This window comes from Anolis sagrei, chromosome 2, assembly GCF_037176765.1.
Source record: "Anolis sagrei isolate rAnoSag1 chromosome 2, rAnoSag1.mat, whole genome shotgun sequence".
Taxonomy (NCBI): domain Eukaryota; kingdom Metazoa; phylum Chordata; class Lepidosauria; order Squamata; family Dactyloidae; genus Anolis; species Anolis sagrei.
The window spans coordinates 140,242,075-140,262,523 of record NC_090022.1 but is presented as its reverse complement, the minus strand read 5'-3'; the positions used below and the strand labels follow the sequence as shown (position 1 = coordinate 140,262,523).

The window sequence follows — 20,449 nt, the reverse complement described above, 5'->3', positions numbered from 1 at the left end:
TCGGCTTAGAAATGGAGATGGGCACCACCTCCCAGAGACGGACACGACTGGACTTAATGTCAGGGGAAAACCTTTACCTTACCTAGTTCAATTGAAGATATGTTTCCTGCTGTGGAAAGGGTTAGTGAGGTAGATTACATGTTTCTAATTTTGCCAGAACATGCCTGCTTAATGTCATAAACATAAGTACATCCAAAACAAATTGTTTTTTTCCTTTCTGAGAAAGAAAAAAACTGGTGAGTTTTTCAATTGTGTGAATGAGAAAAATGTTTGCCATGATCCAATATGTTGTAGTCTACACATTAGGACTTGTGAAAGAACAATTAAAGTAAAAAGTTCCCTTTCTTTGTCTTGTAGGATATTGAATACAACCCTTTTTGAAAGCTGGGAAATCATTGGCCCTTATCCGTCCTGGTGGCTATTCAATGGATTGCTTTTAGTCTTACAAATTCTACATGTTTCCTGGTCATATTTCATCATACGTATTGCCTACAAGGCCTTGGCACGAGGAAAGGTATGGCTGGCTGACTTCCTTTTCTGTAATTTTTCTAACTTTTTTAACACTGATGAAAGTACCAGTGGCTTTGAGAAAAGGAGGATGCCTGCAATAATATATTATGGCTTTAATTGCATGAGGTTTTGCATCACAGTACATTGTGACAAATCAGCTTTACCAGTGTTTTATGGACTTTATCTAGTTTCAAAAATAATGCTGTCAAAGAATACCATATATAGTAGAAGTCATTGTTGTAGATTTTTAAGATTACTATGCTTGCATGAAGAATTAATGAAGTGATCCTGTGGCTACTGGGATCTCTGGTCTTCCCTTTCATGAGGATTGGAATGTATATGTATCATTTCCAGTCTGTGGATCATTGTGTTGTTTTCTGTATTTGTCGACAGATTTTAGTTAAACCCAGAGTAGATTCAGTCTTTATAACTTGAAAGAACTTTACTCCATCTGTTTTTGGTAATTTATTTCTCCCAAGTGCCCTGACTGCAGCTTCTACTTCACTTTCTAAGATTGTAGGTTTATTTTCAAATGGTTCTTCTTGTATGACTCTGATATCCTTTCATCTATTCTATATAGTTCTTCAATGTATTGGTCCATTGGCTTCTTATTTCTACATGGCCGTGTCGTTGGAGGACATCCATGCTCCTGGTTTATATTTCTATTTGATTCTTGAATCTTGTGGAAGAAGTATCTTGTTCTTCCTTTCTTCCCCCTCTGCCCAGTTCTCTCTTTGCTGTTTAGCTGCCTCTGGATAGGACATGTTTATCAAAAATTCTCAAATGCCTTTCTCACATTGCAGAAACTTAGGGATGCAATATAGACTGAATAGTAATTTTACGTAATTATACCATAACATCTCTAGCAGTCTCTACATTACATAACATAAGTTTTTAAACTTTATTTAATCTTTCTAATAGAGGGTGTCTATAAAGTGTCCTTACCACTTGAAGACTTTATGGACACCCTGTAATTAATATTTTTCATTGAAAGGTGTTTCTTGTTGATGTGCTTCTTCGTATTCAAGTGTTACACTTGTTCTTTGAGTTTTGGACATCTGCCTGTTTTCTGTTCCTTGTTTTGTTTTTTTTTTATTTCATACTTTTAACTTAAGATATGTTTATGTGTATTTTTACATATGTGTTCTCAATGGCTGCAGCTGATTTTCCAGTTGGAGTCTCTTGCAGGAGGTCTACATCCCTCCTCCCCATGCTTTTCTCTCCTGATCAGGAGACCTAGGCAGAAACTGTCCTCTGTATTCTCTATTCTCTTCAGCTCCTTTTCTCTGTGCTACACTGAAGTGGGATCTCTTCCACTTCTTGCTTGTAAGTGCAGTTTTTGTTACTGCTGCCTGTGAAGGAAAGGGGAATGGCCTTTGTCTTACATTTGGAAATGAAAAAGTGATGGGAATCTGAATGTTCTTAAACTTCACTTCAGCTGTACGTCAAAGAATACTTTGAAACCACTTTTGCGCAATCTGAAAATTGCTGGTAAGAAGTTCAGAGTTTTAGTGCTGGTTATAATCTTTTAGTCTGACTTTCATAAAACAGTGTTATGATAATCTTATTGGCATTTTTTTCATGCATTTTCTTTTATTAGGAAATAAAAATGGAAGACATATAGAAAATTAATAATATCAAATGGCAACAGATGTTGCGTGTCTAAACTGCACAACAATTAAATTTGCTTTAAATGCCAAACAATATAATAAAGGCCTTTGAGAATACAAGATAATAATAAACTTTGAAAACCTAGTTAATTCTTCACTTGCCAAATAAGAATGTCTACTTGAATCTCAGGGCCCTTCCAGACAACTGTCACCCTATATCTCAGGATCTGATCCCAGGTTTTCTGTTAATCTCAGATTATCTGGCAGTGGGGACTCATATAATCCAGTTTAATACAGAAAACCTGGGATCATTCACTGGGATATAGGGCCTTATTATTATTATTATTATTATTATTATTATTATTATTATTATTGCCACCATCCCACTTCTTCTCCATAAAGGAGATCCAAAGCAGCTAGATTGTAGATAAAACTTCCATTATTTCTTCAATCTGAAGATTTTAAACTTCGTATTCTTAGTGTCTAGATCAGGAAAAACTTCATCACAAATAGCTTTACAGCAGGACATAGTTCATGAATTCTTCCTGCCTGCGTTTGTTTTATGATGGTCTTACAAAACTGGTGACGGTTATAATAAAAGAAATCTCACCCAAGAGTGGAATGATTTTCAGGTCTGTAGTTGACCTTAGCAATGATTAACTTACTACTGGCAATAGACTTGCCATTCGTTCTATGTGCTTTACTAGGACTGTCCAAAGTCCACATGCTCTGTTGAGAGTAATCAGGACTGAGGCTAGCCTAAGCACACCCTGCTGATATTGCCCATGTAGGAAATAGCATGAGGAACAATCAAATTGGTGTTATTTGTTGTAGGCTCCTTAGTGTAGGCCCCCCACCCTTGGCAGATGCTCTAACAGTAATATAAAACCAGTAGATACTTGTTAATAGCTTGAGCACGCCAGCCTTGTTTGCTCACAGTATCTGATGCCTCTGCTTTTAGACCAGTTGAAGTAGTAACAGATTGCCACCTTGTGGTACATCATGCAAGCTAAAACTGCAACGGGTATTTTCAATTTTTGGATCTAATTTTATTAGCACAGTTCTAACTTTTAGATTTTACAGTATTTTTTGTGCAGGAGGATTCAGTATAACTTAAAAATTTGCTGATACAACAAACTGCATTTATATATGTCCCCAGGAGTCCTGCAGCCCAAAATGTCTGGCATTGCCTCTTGCAATGAAATAAAATCCTCGTCTTTTTCTTTTATTATAAATATATAACATGCAACAAATTCCTTTTAAAAGTCACCTTACCTATATCAAAATCACAGTGACTCAATGGAAGAAGTAGTATTTCTGCAAGATACAAATCCATTGGCTTGACGATTTAAATTCCATTTCTTTCCCTAGCTTATTCTACAGTAACACTGAATTGTCCATAACAAAATTAGACTTGTAAAACATACGCTGGAATTCGGAATATTACAGCAGGTACTCTTTGTTTGTTCCTGTGCTGTCCTCAGAAAAATAAAACACATTGTCTGCATTATGGAGAACAAGCCCTATGACGAGCGGATGGCTATGTATCAATATGTGAGGGGAAGTCATAGGATGGAGGGAGCAGGCTTGTTTTCTGTTGTCCTTGAGACTAGGATGCAGAACAATGGATTCAAATTATAAATCTATGATTCTATGACTCAAGAGCAGTTGAGAGGTTTTGTGTACAAATCCCTTCCTGTCACCTTTATGTCCTACATCCTTGCAATTAGGTTGGTCTGTAGGTCCCATCTGCACAGCAGTGGATATTCTGTAATGTTAAGATAGATGGATTGATTGCCTCTGTCTTTTCTCCACTTTGAATATCTTTGGATATATAGAATAGGATCTGCCAAACACAGAGGGTACCATTTGCCAAACAGATCTTAGTTGCACACTTTTATCTGATTGGGGAGATGTGTCACAAATTGTGGGTCTGTAGGAAACAGGAACCCCCTTCATTGTGAAGTTAGGGTGGTGTGAGGAAAACCCCATTGGTATTGCTTCAGCAATAAGGCCCCAGACCATTATGTGCTGTCCTCACAATGTGAGGCTTCCTGTATTGCCGATTCATTGGACCTAAGAGAGGTTAGCTTATGAAACAAAGTCAACATCCTAATACTACTCCTTTATCACTGCTGTTTACTTTCTCCACCCAGAATGTTTGAAATATCTAGTGAAAGTTGATCATGCTTGATGGGAAAAGGAGGAGACTGTTATTTTAACATTTATTTCCAAGAAGCCAAATTTCATCTAGATCCTGGTGAAGGGAAAATACAACTGAGCACTGTGCATTTCCCGTGGGGCCACTATTACAAAACACTTGAGTGGAAGTTCATCTGAGCAGGATTCCTAGAACAAGCACCTCATATTGCAGCTTCTGTTGCATTCTTTACTAGCATGTTTCCAGGCTTACTTCAAAGTGCTAGTATTCTCTTTATCAACACAAACAACTTTCAAAGAATATTGACTGCCCTTTGAGAGCAGTTGGGGAAGTTTTTCTGTGTGTTGTTTTTGAGGTGCACTTATTACAAAGCTTGAAAGAGCTCCTTTTATATGGCTCATAAATAAAAGTTTTCTCCTTGTTCCTTGTGACAGTAGGTGGATTTTTAAAAGTCTGTATGTGATTTAGAGATTTCACTAACATAGTTGTTTAGGTCTCAGTACAAACCTTCTCCTTTCACAGAAGCATCTATGCGGTGGTATAGGTTTTCTGAGGTTATTCTTCTCATTTTCTATGTTCTTTATATTGCCCCTGGTGACTTTTCTCACATTTCCTACCTGAATTTGAAAACAATGCAGTTTAAACAACAAACTGCTACATGTAATAATAGTAATGATTTTGATTGTTGTAGCATTCATGTGTACTACAGAGCACCTGATGCTTAATAAATTATTGAGGTTGTTGTTTATTCGTTCAGCTGCTTTCAACTCTTTGTGACCTCATGGACCAGTACACACCAGAATTCCCTGTCAGCCGTCGCCACCCCCAGCTCCTTCAGGAAAGAAGCTTTATTGAAGAAATGCTTATATTTGCAATAGACTCACTGTTCTTCTTTCTGTTAGGTATCAAAAGATGAGCGCAGCGATGTTGAGAGTAGTTCTGAAGAGGAAGATGTGACTTCAAACAATAGAAAAGGAATCCTTAGTCCTTCAAACAACGACACCAATCGGATTAATGGCCATGTAACTGGTGACCAGTGGGCAGAAGAGGAGTAAGATGATGGGACTGAGAGGCAAATATAGACTTGCATCCAAATGTCTGAATGTGTCATGCTCCACTTTCCTAAGAAATCTTTAATCAAGCTGTGCCCTCGCCTTCAATTCCTCCAGCAAATCTGAAACAGGGACAGTACAGACAGTCGTGCACAGAAGAGATCAAGCTGATTACTTGTGCAACAGCAATTTTGGTTTCACTTTTTAAAGAGAATAAGCCATTTTGTATTTAATAGTATCGCATGTTTGATGGAGCGTGTGTTTATGTCTGTGGTGTGTGTGTGTGTCTGTGTGTGACAGAGAGATTGAGATGAGGAGAAAGGCTTGATGCTAAGATCAATTCAAACTTAGGGAGGAGTATTTTGGCTGAGGCTGATTTTTCGCATGGTTCTGCCTTCCATTTAATTGCACTCCAGATGTTATGACTGTATTGTCTAGCCTCATTTGCTTTATGCTCATGGAAGCCAGAGCCAAAGTTGTCCCTATGAGGTGTGATCTGTCCCTAAGAACTAACCATGATAAGCTTGTGGTTGTGTTAGTGAGAAACAGGTGAAGGATTTGCGTAGTAGTGTATGGTGTCCCAACAGCAAATGTGTATGTCTTGTTTGTTTGTGTGGGGAAGAAAAAACTGGCGCTCATTACTTTTGTGGTGGGGGTGCTAAGGTAGTATCTCCAAAATCTTCACTTGAATCTCTTCAAATCACCTGCTTTTTTCTACACATTCTATGGATTTGAAGTCACATAGGAATTATAGAAAGACGTGGATAGATTTGTGGGCTAGGATGATAGACATGGTTTTTCTGTTGTGTGTTGCTGCCTTTTTTCTTAGGACCAAGTTGCAAACTTGTCTATGTGTTTTGAGAAGAGAAGGAAGTGTGCCACACCTGCTACAGAGCTTTGTGGTATATTCCCACTAGAAGGGAGAGGCTGTCTCACGTGGACTTTGTCCCCCCTTCATTTTACTCAAAGGTACTGCAGGGGACATGGAAGGCAGCAAAGTGTTGTCATGACCAGGACTTTGAAAATTCCCTGAGTTATCTTTTTATACTATTGTTTACTCTGTGATTAAATTTTTTTGCTTGAATAATGGATTCTCTGTGTTTTACTTTACTGAGGAAGGTCATTTAGACTTCAGATACATTTTGCAAACCTGATTTCCATTGCTAAGTTATGCAGGAATACTGTATAGCTGGCTGGATGTTTGACTACTGCAGAAAAAGTAAGAAAGTGATTCAACAGGTTATTAAAGTAAGCCTGTGTGAATAATATTCCATATGCATATTGAGGTGTTGGTTCTCACACATGTAATGATGGCCTTGTGCACTTGGGAAGAGTCTATAGAAATTGCTGTCATACTGTGATTTATCCTTGAAAACTGTCACTCCATTTTCTTCTACTTTAAAGCAATCACATTTTGTCGTTTGAATACTTTATAAGTTTTGATTGTAATTCCTACTATTCAAACTTTAAAACAAAAACAAACTGTTCTAAGTTGCCAATTATCCTTTTATGCACCAAGATCTTCCAACAGAGTTATAAAGCATAAATCTTCATGTGCACTTTCAGATTGACTGTGCTAGGTAGTCAGTGCTGAATAGCAACATCATGTAACAAAGCTTATGCCCAAAATTACAGCCAGATTTACAAACAATCTTGAACTGCATAAATCCAGTTACAGGCAGTCCCTGAGTTACAAACATCTGACTTGCAAATAACTCATTGTTAAGCACAGGAACGAGACAAGAGGAAATAAGAGAAATCTCCCCCTAGGAAGGGAAATTAATTCCTGAAAGAGTTGTCATGAAGTAAAGGTGTCTCAAGTGAAGCTTTATCATCAGTCCTCATTTCCACAGCAAGCCATTTTTTTCAAAATCCAATGATCACAAGGACAAAAAGTGTGGTGAAATCCTCTGAACAAGGGCACAGGCAGCAAAACAAATACCACAGAGGTGCTAACCCTTCCCTATGCTATCCAAGTGCTCTCTCTCTATATATATGTATGTGTGTGTGTCTGGGGTTACACTTTTAAAAGTTCCTGTTCTGACTTACATGCAACTTCAACTTAAGAACAAACCTCCAGAACCTATTTTGCTCATAACTTGGGGATTGCCTGTTTTGAATTATTGTGATCAAATTGTTTCTCCTTAGAAACCAGTTTAGGAACAGCCACTCATTTCTGAATATTTTGCTGAGTTTTCAGCATTTATCCAATACTCATGTAACTCCCATCAATCCCAGTAAGCATAACTAGGAGGGATGTTGAGGATTTGAGGTCTGCTATATTTGGGGGGGGGGGGGCATAAGTTTCCCATTCTTGCATAACAGATATCAAAATGCAATTTAAATATCTGCCTAAGTTCTAGCAGAGAACTTTAGTGTTATTTAATGCATGCCAGAAAAGGGCTTTTTAATATATTTTAAAAATAAGAATCTGAAATGACACCCTGAAACTAAATTAGCAAATCTTGATGTCATATGAAAGGCACTCTCATAACTCCTGTCTTATCTGTAACATCAAATGTACCTCCTGTTACAGTCGGTATCTGCTTACCCATAACATAAAACAAATAGTACACAGCTTTATAATTGCCCTGACAAACAGTTTTCATTTTTATGTGGTTGCCTACCTTTTTTTCTTCTATCAAATGATTTTATTTTATTTATTTCGTGTCAAAAGCATTGCATAAATTTGTTCATTTGTGGAGGGAAGAAACACATCTCTAGGTTAAGATGTTGTAAAGCAATACTTTTGGGTTGGAAAAATTAGCCGTTTACAAGAAATGTTGCCTAGGGGATGCCCAAATGTATTTACTCAGTCTTCGAGGAGGCTCTTTCCATGACAAATGGTGGGACAACATGACATCACAGTAGAAACAATTCTACAAATATATATTTTATATTTAAAGCTCTCAGCTTCTATTTACAGAAAGGAGAAAGAAGCTGCAAACAAGAAATGTAATAATTACATAATTATGAACCTGCTTCCATCTTCTTAAATGACCAAAATTCTTGGAGATGCACTTAGAAGTCTCTGCTGAACATGACTGCAATGTCATGTTCAGCAATTTCATGGAGTCAGATATTGGGAAGGCAGTGTTCAGTCTTTAACTGCAGATACTATCTCCTGCTGCTCAAGCTGCTTCATGGCACTCTTGTTTTGGAAATATCGATATGCTCTGAGGCTACAGAGGTAGCCACCATACAGCGTAAGGAGCATCATGGAGCCTGAGAAGGTCTTATAGCCAAAGTCAGCCAGCTGCTTTGAAGAAACCATGATTGCTGTGGAGAAAGCAGAAAATGTGGATCACAATTTAAGCTTCCACAAGAAGAATGTGTAAGTCTCTCCAGGACAATAACAAAAATACTTCTTATGCAGACAGCCTATGAAATTCTTTAGCAGAAAACCAATAGTGCAGGTGTAAGTTTATGTTATCAGAAAAACATGGGTGAGTATATGAAGTACACTGTCCAGGCTCAGAAGAAAGTAGTCACCTCCTTCCTGGGGAGACTAAACCAGCAATTTTATACTCTCGCTCTTTAAGAACAAAAATCTTTTATAAAAAATTATTCCTGATGGAGAATAGTTACCTATATTTTTTCACAGGGTTTAAGGAAGAATAAGAATTGCTAGGAAAAGTGAAAGCTGCTTGAAAATACTATGACTATAAATTATTGGATTTATTTATGTAATTAAGATTTAGAGCAGTTTCACAGTTCAGGTAACATACCGTACTTGTTTGCAGCATGTGTCTTAGAAGAAACCCATGGATAGAGATGAACTGTCAATGATAAAGATTCACAGCACATATGGCTTATGTCTTTTGAGCGTGTACATGTTAAGTGGCCCTTACTTAGAAATTTCAGAGGGCTTCCATTACATCTTAAGTCAGTGTTTTGAATGTTTCTCTAAGGAACAGTGAACTTCCCAATAGTGCAGTTTGCTTGGTGATTAACTCACAATGAAACATACTAGCTGTCCCTGGTAATACAAAAATGTTTTTCTGTCAACCTAGTGGTTCCCAAACGTTGATCCACCAGATGTTTTGAACTTCTGCTCCTAAAATTCCTGACTTGGCTAGACTGGCTTGGGCTTCTCGAAGCTGAAATTATCATGCCCAGAAGACCACAGTTTGGGAACCACTGTTCAATCCCATGACAGTCTCTGCTTTCTTTCCTGTAATATTATGAAATGCTGAAGTGAATTCTGGATCTGTTTGCAGAGCTGTAACGTGGTATTTCATTGAAAGAGCACTTCATAGCACAGCTATTAAATCTGCAAGGAGCAAGTAAGGGCATAAGGAAAAGGTGGAGGGGAACAATACCTTCACAGTGCTAAAATCTGAATGGCAATGTGAAGATTTTACACACATTAGATTACAGTGTGAATTTTAAATGTGATAGTCACATCCTGAGAGGCAGGAGGTGGAAGGTGAGTACATGCCTATATTTATATGCTCTACTAGAAAAAAATTGCTTCAGAGCTAGAATGGAAACAATACATAGCCAAAACATTCTGTAGAGCAGAAATGTGACGGGTTGCAAAATGTCACATGCCATGCCCTTTTGTAATTTCAGGCAGGCTCCCTTTTCTGATCCCTTGCCCAGTGAGCATGCTAGCTGTTACCAAATCAAGTGTAGACCCCCTGATCTACCTTAAAGCCATCAATACCTTGCTGTTTTGCATATGTGGTGAAGTTATAGCTACATAAGTATCTCCATTCTGGGTTTGCTGTGATTAAACATGAATTCTGAATGACTGGTCGCTCATTTAATGTTCATCTGTAACCAATTCCCCGGGGGGGGGAGGGGGGGGTAGCTACAGAAGAGATAATTTTCTGTTCTGCAGTGCTCTTTTGAGTTAAAAGCTCATTTCAAACATAACAGCTTCACAGGACTCAAGTAGACTTAGGTCTCCATTTGACTTTTTGACATCAGCATTCTAAGCAGCTCTCATTTTTTTAAAAAAATGTCTACAACCAGAACACCTGAAAGAGAAACATGCTATACACTCCATTGTATACTTAGTGTATTAAGATTTTTGCTGGGAAATTCACCAGCAAAAATCACACACACACACACCTCTGTCCAGGCTAATCACGCTAGTGGGGCATTGAGTGTACTGGCTCAGTTTATAGCGAGGAAGACAAGAAATAGTACAGGGGAACAATCTCTGCAGAGAGTAGGGTGGAATGATAAATTTTCTTTTGTTTGTTTTGCTTTTTCTACAATCCCTCTCATAAAGAGGTCCTTCCACCAGTTTCATCCTTGCAACAAACCAGTGAGAGGAATTGGAAGGTTACCCAAGGCACATCCTGGCTGAGTAGGGACCTTTAAGCCCATCTCCATTTCTAGGGCAACAATCAAGTTTTTTACATGGTTCCTGTCCCCACCTCAACAGTATTCGTCACATGGGGAAGACACATAACTGGGACCCAACAATCCTACATATGATCCAAACTGACTACAGGGCACCATTTCCTCCGATTTCAATAAATATGGCTAATCATCTTTAGGATATTGGTAATCAAAAGGAATGATTGCAGAGAGGGATTATGCTACCATGATGCACACACTGTGACCTCGGGATTGCATTTCCTTTTTTTTTTTTTTTACAAAACAGCAGTAAGGGACAGCTGAAATGCATAACATGCAGAATGAAGTCACCACAATGTGGTGGTTTGAGTATTGAACTAGGATATTGATAGAGTGGGGTTCAAATTCCCCCTCTGCCATAGAAACTCACCCATGACCTTGGAATGTCTCTTTTAGCCAAAGAGGAAGGTCATGGCAAACCCATTCTAAACACATTTCCTAAGAAAACCACAACAGTTACCATAATTCAGAGTTAACATAAAGACACACAGCAACAAATGTACTTCTTGGGGTACAGTCTGACACCACTTTAACTGCCATGGCTCAATGATATGGAATTCTGAGATTTATAGTTTGGTGGGGCACCAGCACTCTTTGGCTGTTTTACTAGTGATACTGTGTTTCCCCAAAAATAAGGCATTGTCTTATATTTATTTTTCCTCAAGAAGGCACACTATGGGTTATTTTCAGGGGATGTCTTATTTTTATTAAGTACTAGCCGTCCCCTGCCAAGCGTTGCTGTGGCCCAGTCTGTGTATATGTGCTTTGTGTGTGTGTATATTTGTGTATATGTGTGTGCTTGCTTATATATATGTGGTTTTGCGCATGTGTTGTAATGTATTTTTTACTTTTTGGCTTTTAAAATCTCTTTTGCTGTGTTTTTCAGTGTTTTTTATGAGTGATGGTTACTTGTTGGACACGTGTATTGTGTCCAAATTTGGTGTCAATTCGTCCAGTGGTTTTTGAGTTATGTTAATCCCACAAATGAACATTACATTTTATTTATACAGATGTTCCAACAATCTGCATTTATGGAATAATATCTCAGCTTGGTAGCAAACTGCTTGCTGAAGCTTTTCCTGTGTGGGGTGAGAGAGACCCACAGGCTGTTGCTTGTCAGTGCTGGGAAGCAGTAGCTCTACTGGTGTTTGTGGGGGGTGAGAGAGATCCAAGACTGTTGGTGGTTGGTGCTGGGGGAGAGAGAACCACAGTGCTGAGTAACACACCAGCCATAGCTTTACTTTTTCCCCCTGAGGACACACAATACCTAAAGCAGAGCATCCTGCTCCTCAACACTAAGAAGACTTTTACTTTTACCTTCTATGTCTCCCTCTATGCCTCAGCTTGCAGCACACACAGAACGACCAGGACCTGACAGGGAGACCTGACTTTGTATGCTGAATAGCCACAGCTATCACTATGTCTTATTTTAAGGGTATTTTATTTATTTATTAATTTAGGACTTTTATATCCTGCCCTTTCTCAACCTCCGCAGAGGGACTCAGGACGGCTAACAAAGTGGCACCCCATGGCGCCCACATCAAAACATAAATATACAATTAACAGTAATGTAATAATAACGGTATAAAAAGTATAAACAGTATAAAACAGTATAAACAATATAAAAACAAAATAAAAACAGACAACAAATAGTCAGCGGTCACCGATTTAAATCATTACCCAAGGGCAGTCCATCAGTTCTAAATAAGTCAACACGTCAGTAGGTCTGCCTATTCTCCAAAGGCATGATCCCATAGCCAGGATTTCACTTGTTTCCGGAAGGTCAAGAGGGATGCAGCAGATCTAATTTCACTCGGGAGGGAGTTCCATAGCCCGTGGGGGGGGACACCACAAAAAAGGCCGTGTCCCTTGTCCCCACCAGACACGATTGTGACAATGGGGGGACAATGAGCAGGGTCTCCTCAGATTATCTTAGGGCCCTAGGTGGATCGTAGCGGGAGATATGTTCGGACAAGTAACTAGCTTTGGCCTATAAAGAATCGTTAAGGGCTTTATAGGCCAAAGCCAGCACTTTGAATTGTGCTCGGAAGCTGATAGGCAGCCAGTGGAGCTGGCGTAACAAGGGCGTTCTGCGCTCCCCAGTGAGCAGCCTGGCTGCTGAACACTGGACTATTTGAAGCTTCTGGGCAGTCTTCAGAGACAACCCCACGTAGAGTGTGTTGCAGTAGTCTCTTCGGGTTATAACAAGAGCGTGGACCACCGTGGCCAAGTCAGGCTTCCCAAGGTATGGGCACAGCTGGCGCACAAGTTTTAACTATGCAAAGGCTCTCCCAGCCACCGCTGAGACCTGGGGTTCCAGGCTCAGCGATGAGTCCAGGATCACTCCCAAGCCGCGAACCTGTGCCTTCAGGGAAAGTGTAACCCCGTCAAGCACAGGCTATAACCCTATGTTCAGCCTTGCGACTGACCAGTAGGACCTCTGTCTTGTCTAGATTAAGTTTCAATTTATTCGCTCTCATCCAGTCCATTACAGCGGCCAAGCACCGGTTCCGGACATGAACAGCCTCCTTAGTAGCAAGTGGGAAGGAGTGACAGAGCTAGACATTATCTGCGTACAGATGACACCGCACTCCGAAACTCCGGATGATCTCCCCCTGCGGCTTCATGTAGATGTTAAACAACATGGGGGACAATACTGAACCCTACGGGACTCCACAGTACAATGGCCGTGGGATCGAGCAGGTGTCCTCTAGCAACACCTTCTGAGAGCGACCCTCGAGGAAAGACCGGAGCCACTGTAAAAGCATTGGCTTAGATTGCACAAATGCATAGAAATCCTGCTATGGCTTATTTTATGAGTATGCCTTATTTTCGTGGAAACAGGGTAGCTGCATCTGGAAATTTGACCTCCTGGTAAAGCATGAAAGCCATTGCAGTGATTTCAGCATTAGACTCTGGGTGGATTCTGAAGAAGCAGGCCAAGAGGAAGACGTGTCAAACAAACTCTTCACGGGACCCCATTCTATCTGGAAATCTAGAATAGGTCTCTGCAGTCACTTGCGGACCCCACTGCCAAGACAATCAGACTCAGCCACGAGTAATAACCTATGATGACGCTGTAGATTTTTTTCCCCTCATGTCTGGAGCAACTTGAGAAACTGCAAGTTGATTCTGGTGTGAGAGAATTGGCCGTCTGCAAAGACGTTGCCCAAGGGATACCCGGATGTTTTGATGTTTTACCATCCTTGTAGGAGGCTTCTCTCATGTCCCTGCATGGGGAGCTGGAGCTGACAGAGGGAGCTCATCTGTGCTCTCCCCTAATTTAAACCTTCGACCTGTCGGTCTTCAGTCCTGTCAGCACAAGGGTTTAAGCCAGGGATCCTCAAACTTTTTAAACAGAGGGCCAGGTCACAGTCCCTCAAACTGTTGGAGGGCTGGATTATAATTTGAAAAAAACATGAATGAATTGCTATGCACACTGCGCATATCTTATTTGTAGTGCAAAAGACACTTAAAAACAATACAATACTTAAAATGAAGAACAATTTTAACAAATATATTATACTTATACTATTATATATTATACTATTATACTTATAATTTTAACAAATATATTATACATTGAAATACTTATTAGTATTTCAATGGGAAGTGTGGGCCTGCTTTTGGCTGATGAGATGGGATTGTTGTTGTTACGTGTTTTCAAGTCGTTTCAGACTTAGCTTGACCCTGAGCGAGGGCCGGGTAAATGACCTTGGAGGGTCGTATCTGCCCCCCGGGCCTTAGTTTGAGGACCCCTGGTTTAAGCCACTGCGCCACCGGTGGCTCCGCTGTAGAATTAATCCAGATTGATACTGTTATAACTGACACAGCACGATGCTTTGGGCATATAGGAGTTATACTTTGACACAATCTTTAGCCAAAGAGTGAGATCAGTTGGGATCCCCCATGGACCATGGAAGCCTCCTGGGTGACTACTTGGACAAGTCGCACTCTCTCAGCCTTAGAGAAAGGGCAAAGCCAAGCCCCTCCGGGAAAAGCAATGGGCAAAAAGGCTCTGTGACACATTTGCCCCAAGGAGGGAACAGAATGACTTTGACCACCAGGAAGTTCATGCTCCACCTCAACACCTTCATTCCACTGTGCCTGGTATTCATTGCATGAGTCTCCATTAAGAAGACTCTATCTGAACATTAGGAAGAACTTCCTGACTGTGAGAGCTGTTCAGCAGTGGAACTCTCTGCCCCAGAGTGTGGTGGAGGCTCCTTCTTTGGAGGCTTTTAAACAGAGGCTGGACGGCCATCTGTCAGGGGTGCTTTGAATGCAATATTCCTGCTTCTTGGCAGGGGGTTGGACTGGATGGCCCGCGAGTTCTCTTCCAATTCTATGATTCTATGACTTCATGCCCCAAAGCCTCGGAGGCAAATGGAGGACGAACCCTTTTGTGACTGACTGTATGAAAACAAAAACCGGGTGACCTTCACCTAAGGGGCAGCCCCTCGAATAAGGCAGAAGCGCCCTGGGCCCCGTCATAACAAAGCATGCCCAGCAAGCTTACCTGAGGGCTACTCTCCCCTTCGGATTGCCTTGCTTGTGAGGGCGGTCAACACCTTCCACTTCCGGGACAAAGAGGCTCCTGGGTAATTCCCCCCCCCCCCCCTCATTCTCCTAAGTAATAAAGTCCTCCTTGTGACACTGTGTGCACATAGAGGTAGAAAGAAGTAAAGAGTGGCCTAACTATGCTCTACTTTTGAGACTGAGGATTTGCCTCTCTGAGCAGCTCCAAAAAGGATTGAATAATGTGTTGTCGAAAGCTTTCATGGCCGGAATCACTGGGTTGCTGTGAGTTTTCCGGGCTGTCTGGCCATGAAGAACTTTTATTTTTCTACCCGGCCTCCATCTCCCCGAAAGGGACATGGGGCCCAAGCCCAGGTAGAAGACAGTTAAAGTAAAGCAATAACAATTAAAACAACATTAAACAACATAATAAAAATAGCTAGCAACAACAATAACAGCAGACTAATTTTGGAGGGAGGGGGGAGGAAAACCACTACGTGAACTACTTAAAGTGGTTTAGTAAACTAGATGACAATGTATTAAGGCATAGGAAATATCATGGAAACAGAGCAAATTAACAGGACCAGTTAATATAATATAGGACATCAGATTGAATGACAATTCCAGTCATAATACAGGCCAATTGTCATAGGAGTCGTCAGTCGAAAGCACGATGAAACATCCACGTTTTTAATTCCTTACGGAATGTGGCTAGGGAGGGTGCCAGAAGCATTCTCTCCTGATGCTTCGCCTGCATTTATGGCAGGCATCCTCAGACGTTGTGATGTCTGTTGGAAACTAGGCAAGTGAGGTTTATATATCTGTGGAATAACGTTCAGGGTGGGAGAAAGAACTCTTCTCTGCTTGAGGCAAGTGTGAATGTTGCAATTGGCTATCTTGATTAGCATTGAATGGCCTTCCAGCTTCAAAGCCTGGCTGATTGCTGCCTGATATATACAAGCCTCAATGTATTGTCGAAGGCTTTCATGGCTAGAATCACTGGGTTGTTGTAGGTTTTTTCGGGCTATATGGCCATGGTCTAGAGGCATTCTCTCCTGACATTTTGCCTGCATCTATGGCAAGCATTCTCAGAGGTAGTGAGGTCTATACAAGCCTCACTTGCCCAGTTTCCAACAGACCTCACAATCACTGAGGATGCCTGCCATAGATGTGGGTGACACGTCAGGAAAGAACATGGCTATACAGCCCGGGAAACTCACAGCAACCCAGATTTAATAATGGTTAACACAATGAACTCAGAAATCAGTTTGCCGTATTTATTTCTTTTATTTGTCGTGTCGGGGCAACCAGTCAATTGTATTACATTTCTAACAGAACAAAACAAACAAACAAACAGACAAAACACAAAATTTGCAAACTTGGTAGTTGATTAAATGTCCTTTGACCAGTATCTGGCCATTTGGAGTGCTTCTGGTGTTGCTGCAAGAAGGTCCTCCATTGTGCATGTGGCAGGGCTCAGGTTGCATTGCAGCAGGTGGTCAGTGGTTTGCTCTTCTCCACACTCGCATGTCGTGGATTCCACTTTGTGGCCCCATTTCTTGAGGTTGGCTCTGCATCTCGACTTGTTCAGCGCCTTCCAAGTCGCCCAGTCCTCTGTGTGCCCAGAAAGGAGTCTCTCATTTGGTATCTGTGAGACTGTGAGAGCCGTTCAACAGTGGAACTCTCTGCCCCGGAGTGTGGTGGAGGCTCCTTCTTTGGAAGCTTTTAAACAGGGGCTGGATGGCCATCTGTCAGGGGTGATTTGAGTGCAATGTTCCTGCTTCTTGGCAGGGGGTTGGACTGGATGGCCCATGAGGTCTCTTCCAACCTTTTGATTCTATGATTCTATGATCAGCCATTGGTTGAGGTTCTGGGTTTGAGCCTGCCACTTTTGGACTCTCGCTTGCTGAGGTGTTCTAGCGAGTGTCTCTGTAGATCTAGGAAAACTATTTCTAGATTTACGTCGTTGACGTGCTGGCTGATACCCAAACAGGGGATGAGCTGGAGATGTCTCTGCCTTGGTCTTTTCACTATTGGTTGCTACTTCCCGCGGATGTCAGGTGGTAATAAACAATGTAATTTCTCCAGTGGTGTAGGGCACAGACACCCCGTGATTAATGCAGCATGTCTCATTAAGAGCCACATCCACTGTTTTAGCATGGTGAGATGTGTTCCACACTGGGCATGCGTACTCAGCAGCAGAGTAGCAAAGAGCAAGGGCAGATGGCTTCACTGTGTCTGGTTGTGATCCTCAGGTTGTGCCAGTAAGCTTTCGTATGATATTGTTTCTAGCGCCCACTTCATGCTTGATATTCAGGCAGTGCTTCTTGTAGGTCAGAGCACGGTCCAGAGTGACTCCCAGGTATTTGGGTGTGCTGCAATGCTCCTGTGAGATTCCTTCCCAGGTGATCCTCAGAGCTCGGGATGCTTGTCGTGTGAGTCTATTATTATAAGTCTTTGGAGTGCCTGACGTCATCCTTTAACGTAATCCATGAAGACGTGCAAAGTAGGCGATGCCGTTTTCAGCCACGAGCGGCGGAATAGGCGGAAGAGCGCCGCGGTGCATGCTGGAACGTGTAGTTTTTGTGGGCTTTCCGGTTCTCAGTCTGAGGAGTCAGGCTCCCGTCTTCGGAAAGGCGTCCAACTGAGCGGGGGTGTTCGGAGGGGGTTCGGGTTGCCATGACAACAAACCCAGAGCGCAAAGGAAAGCGTTGGGCTGCGTCTTTGCAATGTCAGTTATTAATGAGGAAGAAGGCGTCCCCGGGGGCGCAATGGGTTCTGCCTTCTGCCAACTGAGCTGCCCCATCTGCCAGCTCCAGCTTTCCATGCGGGGACATGAGAGAAGCCTCCTACAGGATGATAAAACATCCTGGGGAACGTCCTTGCAGACAGCTAATTCTCTCACACCAGAAGCGACTTGCAGTTTCTCAAGTCGCTCCTGACATGGAAAAAAATGAGGAAGAAAGCTAGGGGAGGCCACAGCAGTTAGCTTTTGACTGAGCCTGCTGGAAATTGCCTTTCTGGAGCCAATACTGACTGGGCTTTGGATGCTGGACTGAGAGTATAGAGACTGGAGTTTGAATCCCTGCTCACCCGGAGAGTCTCCCTGGAGGGCCTTGGGCGGGTAGCACTCTCTCAGCCTCCTCGGGGAAAGGTCACAACAAACCTCTTCTGAGCAAACCTTGCCCCGGAGAAGCCTGTGGTAGGGTCACCATAGGCCCGAGATTACTTGAAAGCACATACTGAAACTGCTTTCACACTTTGAATTGAGTTTGCAGCAGTTGAAGAAAAGGAGCCCCTGGTGGCGTTAAACCCTTGTGCCGGCTGAACTGCTGACCCGAAGGTCGGTGGTTCAAATCCGCAAGACCTCCCATCAGCTTCAGCTTACCTTGTGGGGACATGAGAGACGCCTCCCACAGAATGGTAACACATCTGGACGTCCCGATTCTCTCATACCAGAAGCAACTTGCAGTTTCTCAAGTTGCTCCTGACATGAAAAAAAGCAATTGAAATAAGGGGAGGTGAAAAGAGACGGAAAATATTTAAAAGCAGCAGATAAATTGGAATGACAGTCTCTGCCAAATCGGGATAGTTGAAGGGCAAGGAAGCATTTGCATACCTTTAAGTCCACAAATATGTTGGTAAAACTGTCCAGCAGTGGAACTCTCTGCCTCGGAGTATGGTGGAGGCTCCTTCCTTGGAGGCTTTTAAACAGAGGCTGGGTGGCCATCTGTCAGGGATGCTTTGATTGTGCTTTTTTTTTGCATGGCAGAATGGGGTTGGACTACATGGTGCATGTGGTCTCTTCCAATTCTATGATTCCAAAAGGCCTAAGATTTGTATTTTTATTATACAGCAGCATGAGGAATATTATACTTCACATACTACCCTTGTTGGTTGGAGTTTTTCTTTGGTAAAGGTATTAGGATGTGTTGCCATCCTGTGGGAGGCTTCTCTCATGTCCCCACATGGGAAGCTGGGGCTGACAGGTGGTAGCTCACCCCATGTCTTGGAATCGAACCACCGACCTTCAGCTCAGCAGTTCAGCCGGAACAAGGGTTTAACCCATTGTGCCACTGCGGCTCCTATGGAATCTGGTGCCCTTAAAGAATTGAAGCTTAAAGTGTAGTGGTACTGTAATAGCAATACATACCTAAATAGATACCAATGGCTGGGAACCAGAAAAGAGACGTGAACAATCAATCATTTATCTCAGATTTTGAACCAAGGCTGCCTTGTGCAAATACACTAATGACTTTGAGATCTGTAAATAGCTCTTGTTAAACTGCTCTTGGAAAGTAGCTTTCTCACCAGAACATTCTCAGTGATATCCCCCAAATCCAAAATGATAAGGCGTCTTGCTGTGACTCACTGAGTGAAGGAGAGCAATCGCTAAAGCAGTGCTGTTCTGAACTGCCAGTTTGCCTGCTATTTATAGTTACCCTAAAATGTTGCAGACTTTGCCAGCGCAGAGCCATTTGATATGTCTCCAGATCTGTAACCAGCCCAGAGGAAAAGCTTCCCTGGCACCTGACAAATATAATAACCCTGGTTGGGATGGGGCATGCAAAAATAAAATACCATTGGGGATAGAACTGGAGCAGACAGAAGTCTTCTGCATGTTTTGCTTTGGCCACCCAATTCTTGTGCAACCATCCATTTGCATAACAATGAACAATGCATGTTGTTGCATGAAAACTTGGGAAAGTCAGGTTTAGATCTCCACTGAGCCATGGAAACTCACTGGGTGGATGACCTTGGGTCACTATCACACCACAGTGTTGTAGTAAATATAAAGTGGGGAGCAGGAAAGCCATATATGTCTCCTTGAGGTCCTCAGAAGAGGAAATTACTAACAAATAACTAAAGATCAGGATCCTGCATTGGCAAATTTATCTGCTTCTGCCAGTGCCACCCAGAATCAGCTGTCTGACAATCTGCATCAGTAGCCTGCCTGTCTTAAGAAGCAGGTTTTTGTATTTGTGTGTCTTCAAGCCACCTGTCTACTTATGGCAATCCCATGAATTTCATAGGATATTTTAAAGCAAGGAATACTGATGAGGTGATTTACCATAGTTTCCTAAAATATTGCTTACAACAGTTCTGCTTAAACTGGGGTTCCCAACCAATAATGGGGTCCCCTTAATTTAATGTTGGGATCACGAAAAATTTCCCAACAGTGAAAGGCTTCTGAATGCCACCTACGGTATTTATAGAATTCTGTT

The 20,449-nt window shown here is 41.9% G+C and overlaps 2 protein-coding genes across 2 annotated transcripts in view; one reads left to right on the top strand and one right to left on the bottom strand.

The window, feature by feature from the left end:
- Nucleotides 1–6,420, top strand: part of CERS5 (ceramide synthase 5) — a 51,695-nt gene extending 45,275 nt beyond the window's left edge. Inside the window, exons 9-10 of the mRNA XM_060764032.2 lie at nucleotides 358–514; nucleotides 5,184–6,420. Coding sequence (XP_060620015.2) covers nucleotides 358–514; nucleotides 5,184–5,336 — 310 coding nt within the window. The 3' untranslated portion in view covers nucleotides 5,337–6,420. The remainder of the gene's footprint in view (nucleotides 1–357; nucleotides 515–5,183) is intronic.
- A 1,790-nt stretch (nucleotides 6,421–8,210) lies between these two features.
- Nucleotides 8,211–15,320, bottom strand: COX14 (cytochrome c oxidase assembly factor COX14). Its single transcript, XM_060764035.2, has 2 exons — nucleotides 15,226–15,320; nucleotides 8,211–8,612 (listed from the first exon to the last, which is right to left on the bottom strand). Exon 2 carries the CDS (start codon nucleotides 8,605–8,607, stop codon nucleotides 8,431–8,433), a length of 177 nt encoding a protein of 58 aa, XP_060620018.1. The 5' UTR covers nucleotides 8,608–8,612; nucleotides 15,226–15,320; the 3' UTR covers nucleotides 8,211–8,430.
- Between the last annotated feature and the right edge of the window lie 5,129 nt (nucleotides 15,321–20,449).

Excerpts from the sequence above, each read along its gene's own strand:
- COX14 (XM_060764035.2), bottom strand. The coding sequence starts at position 8,607 with ATGGTTTCTTCAAAGCAGCTGGCTGACTTTGGCTATAAGACCTTCTCA.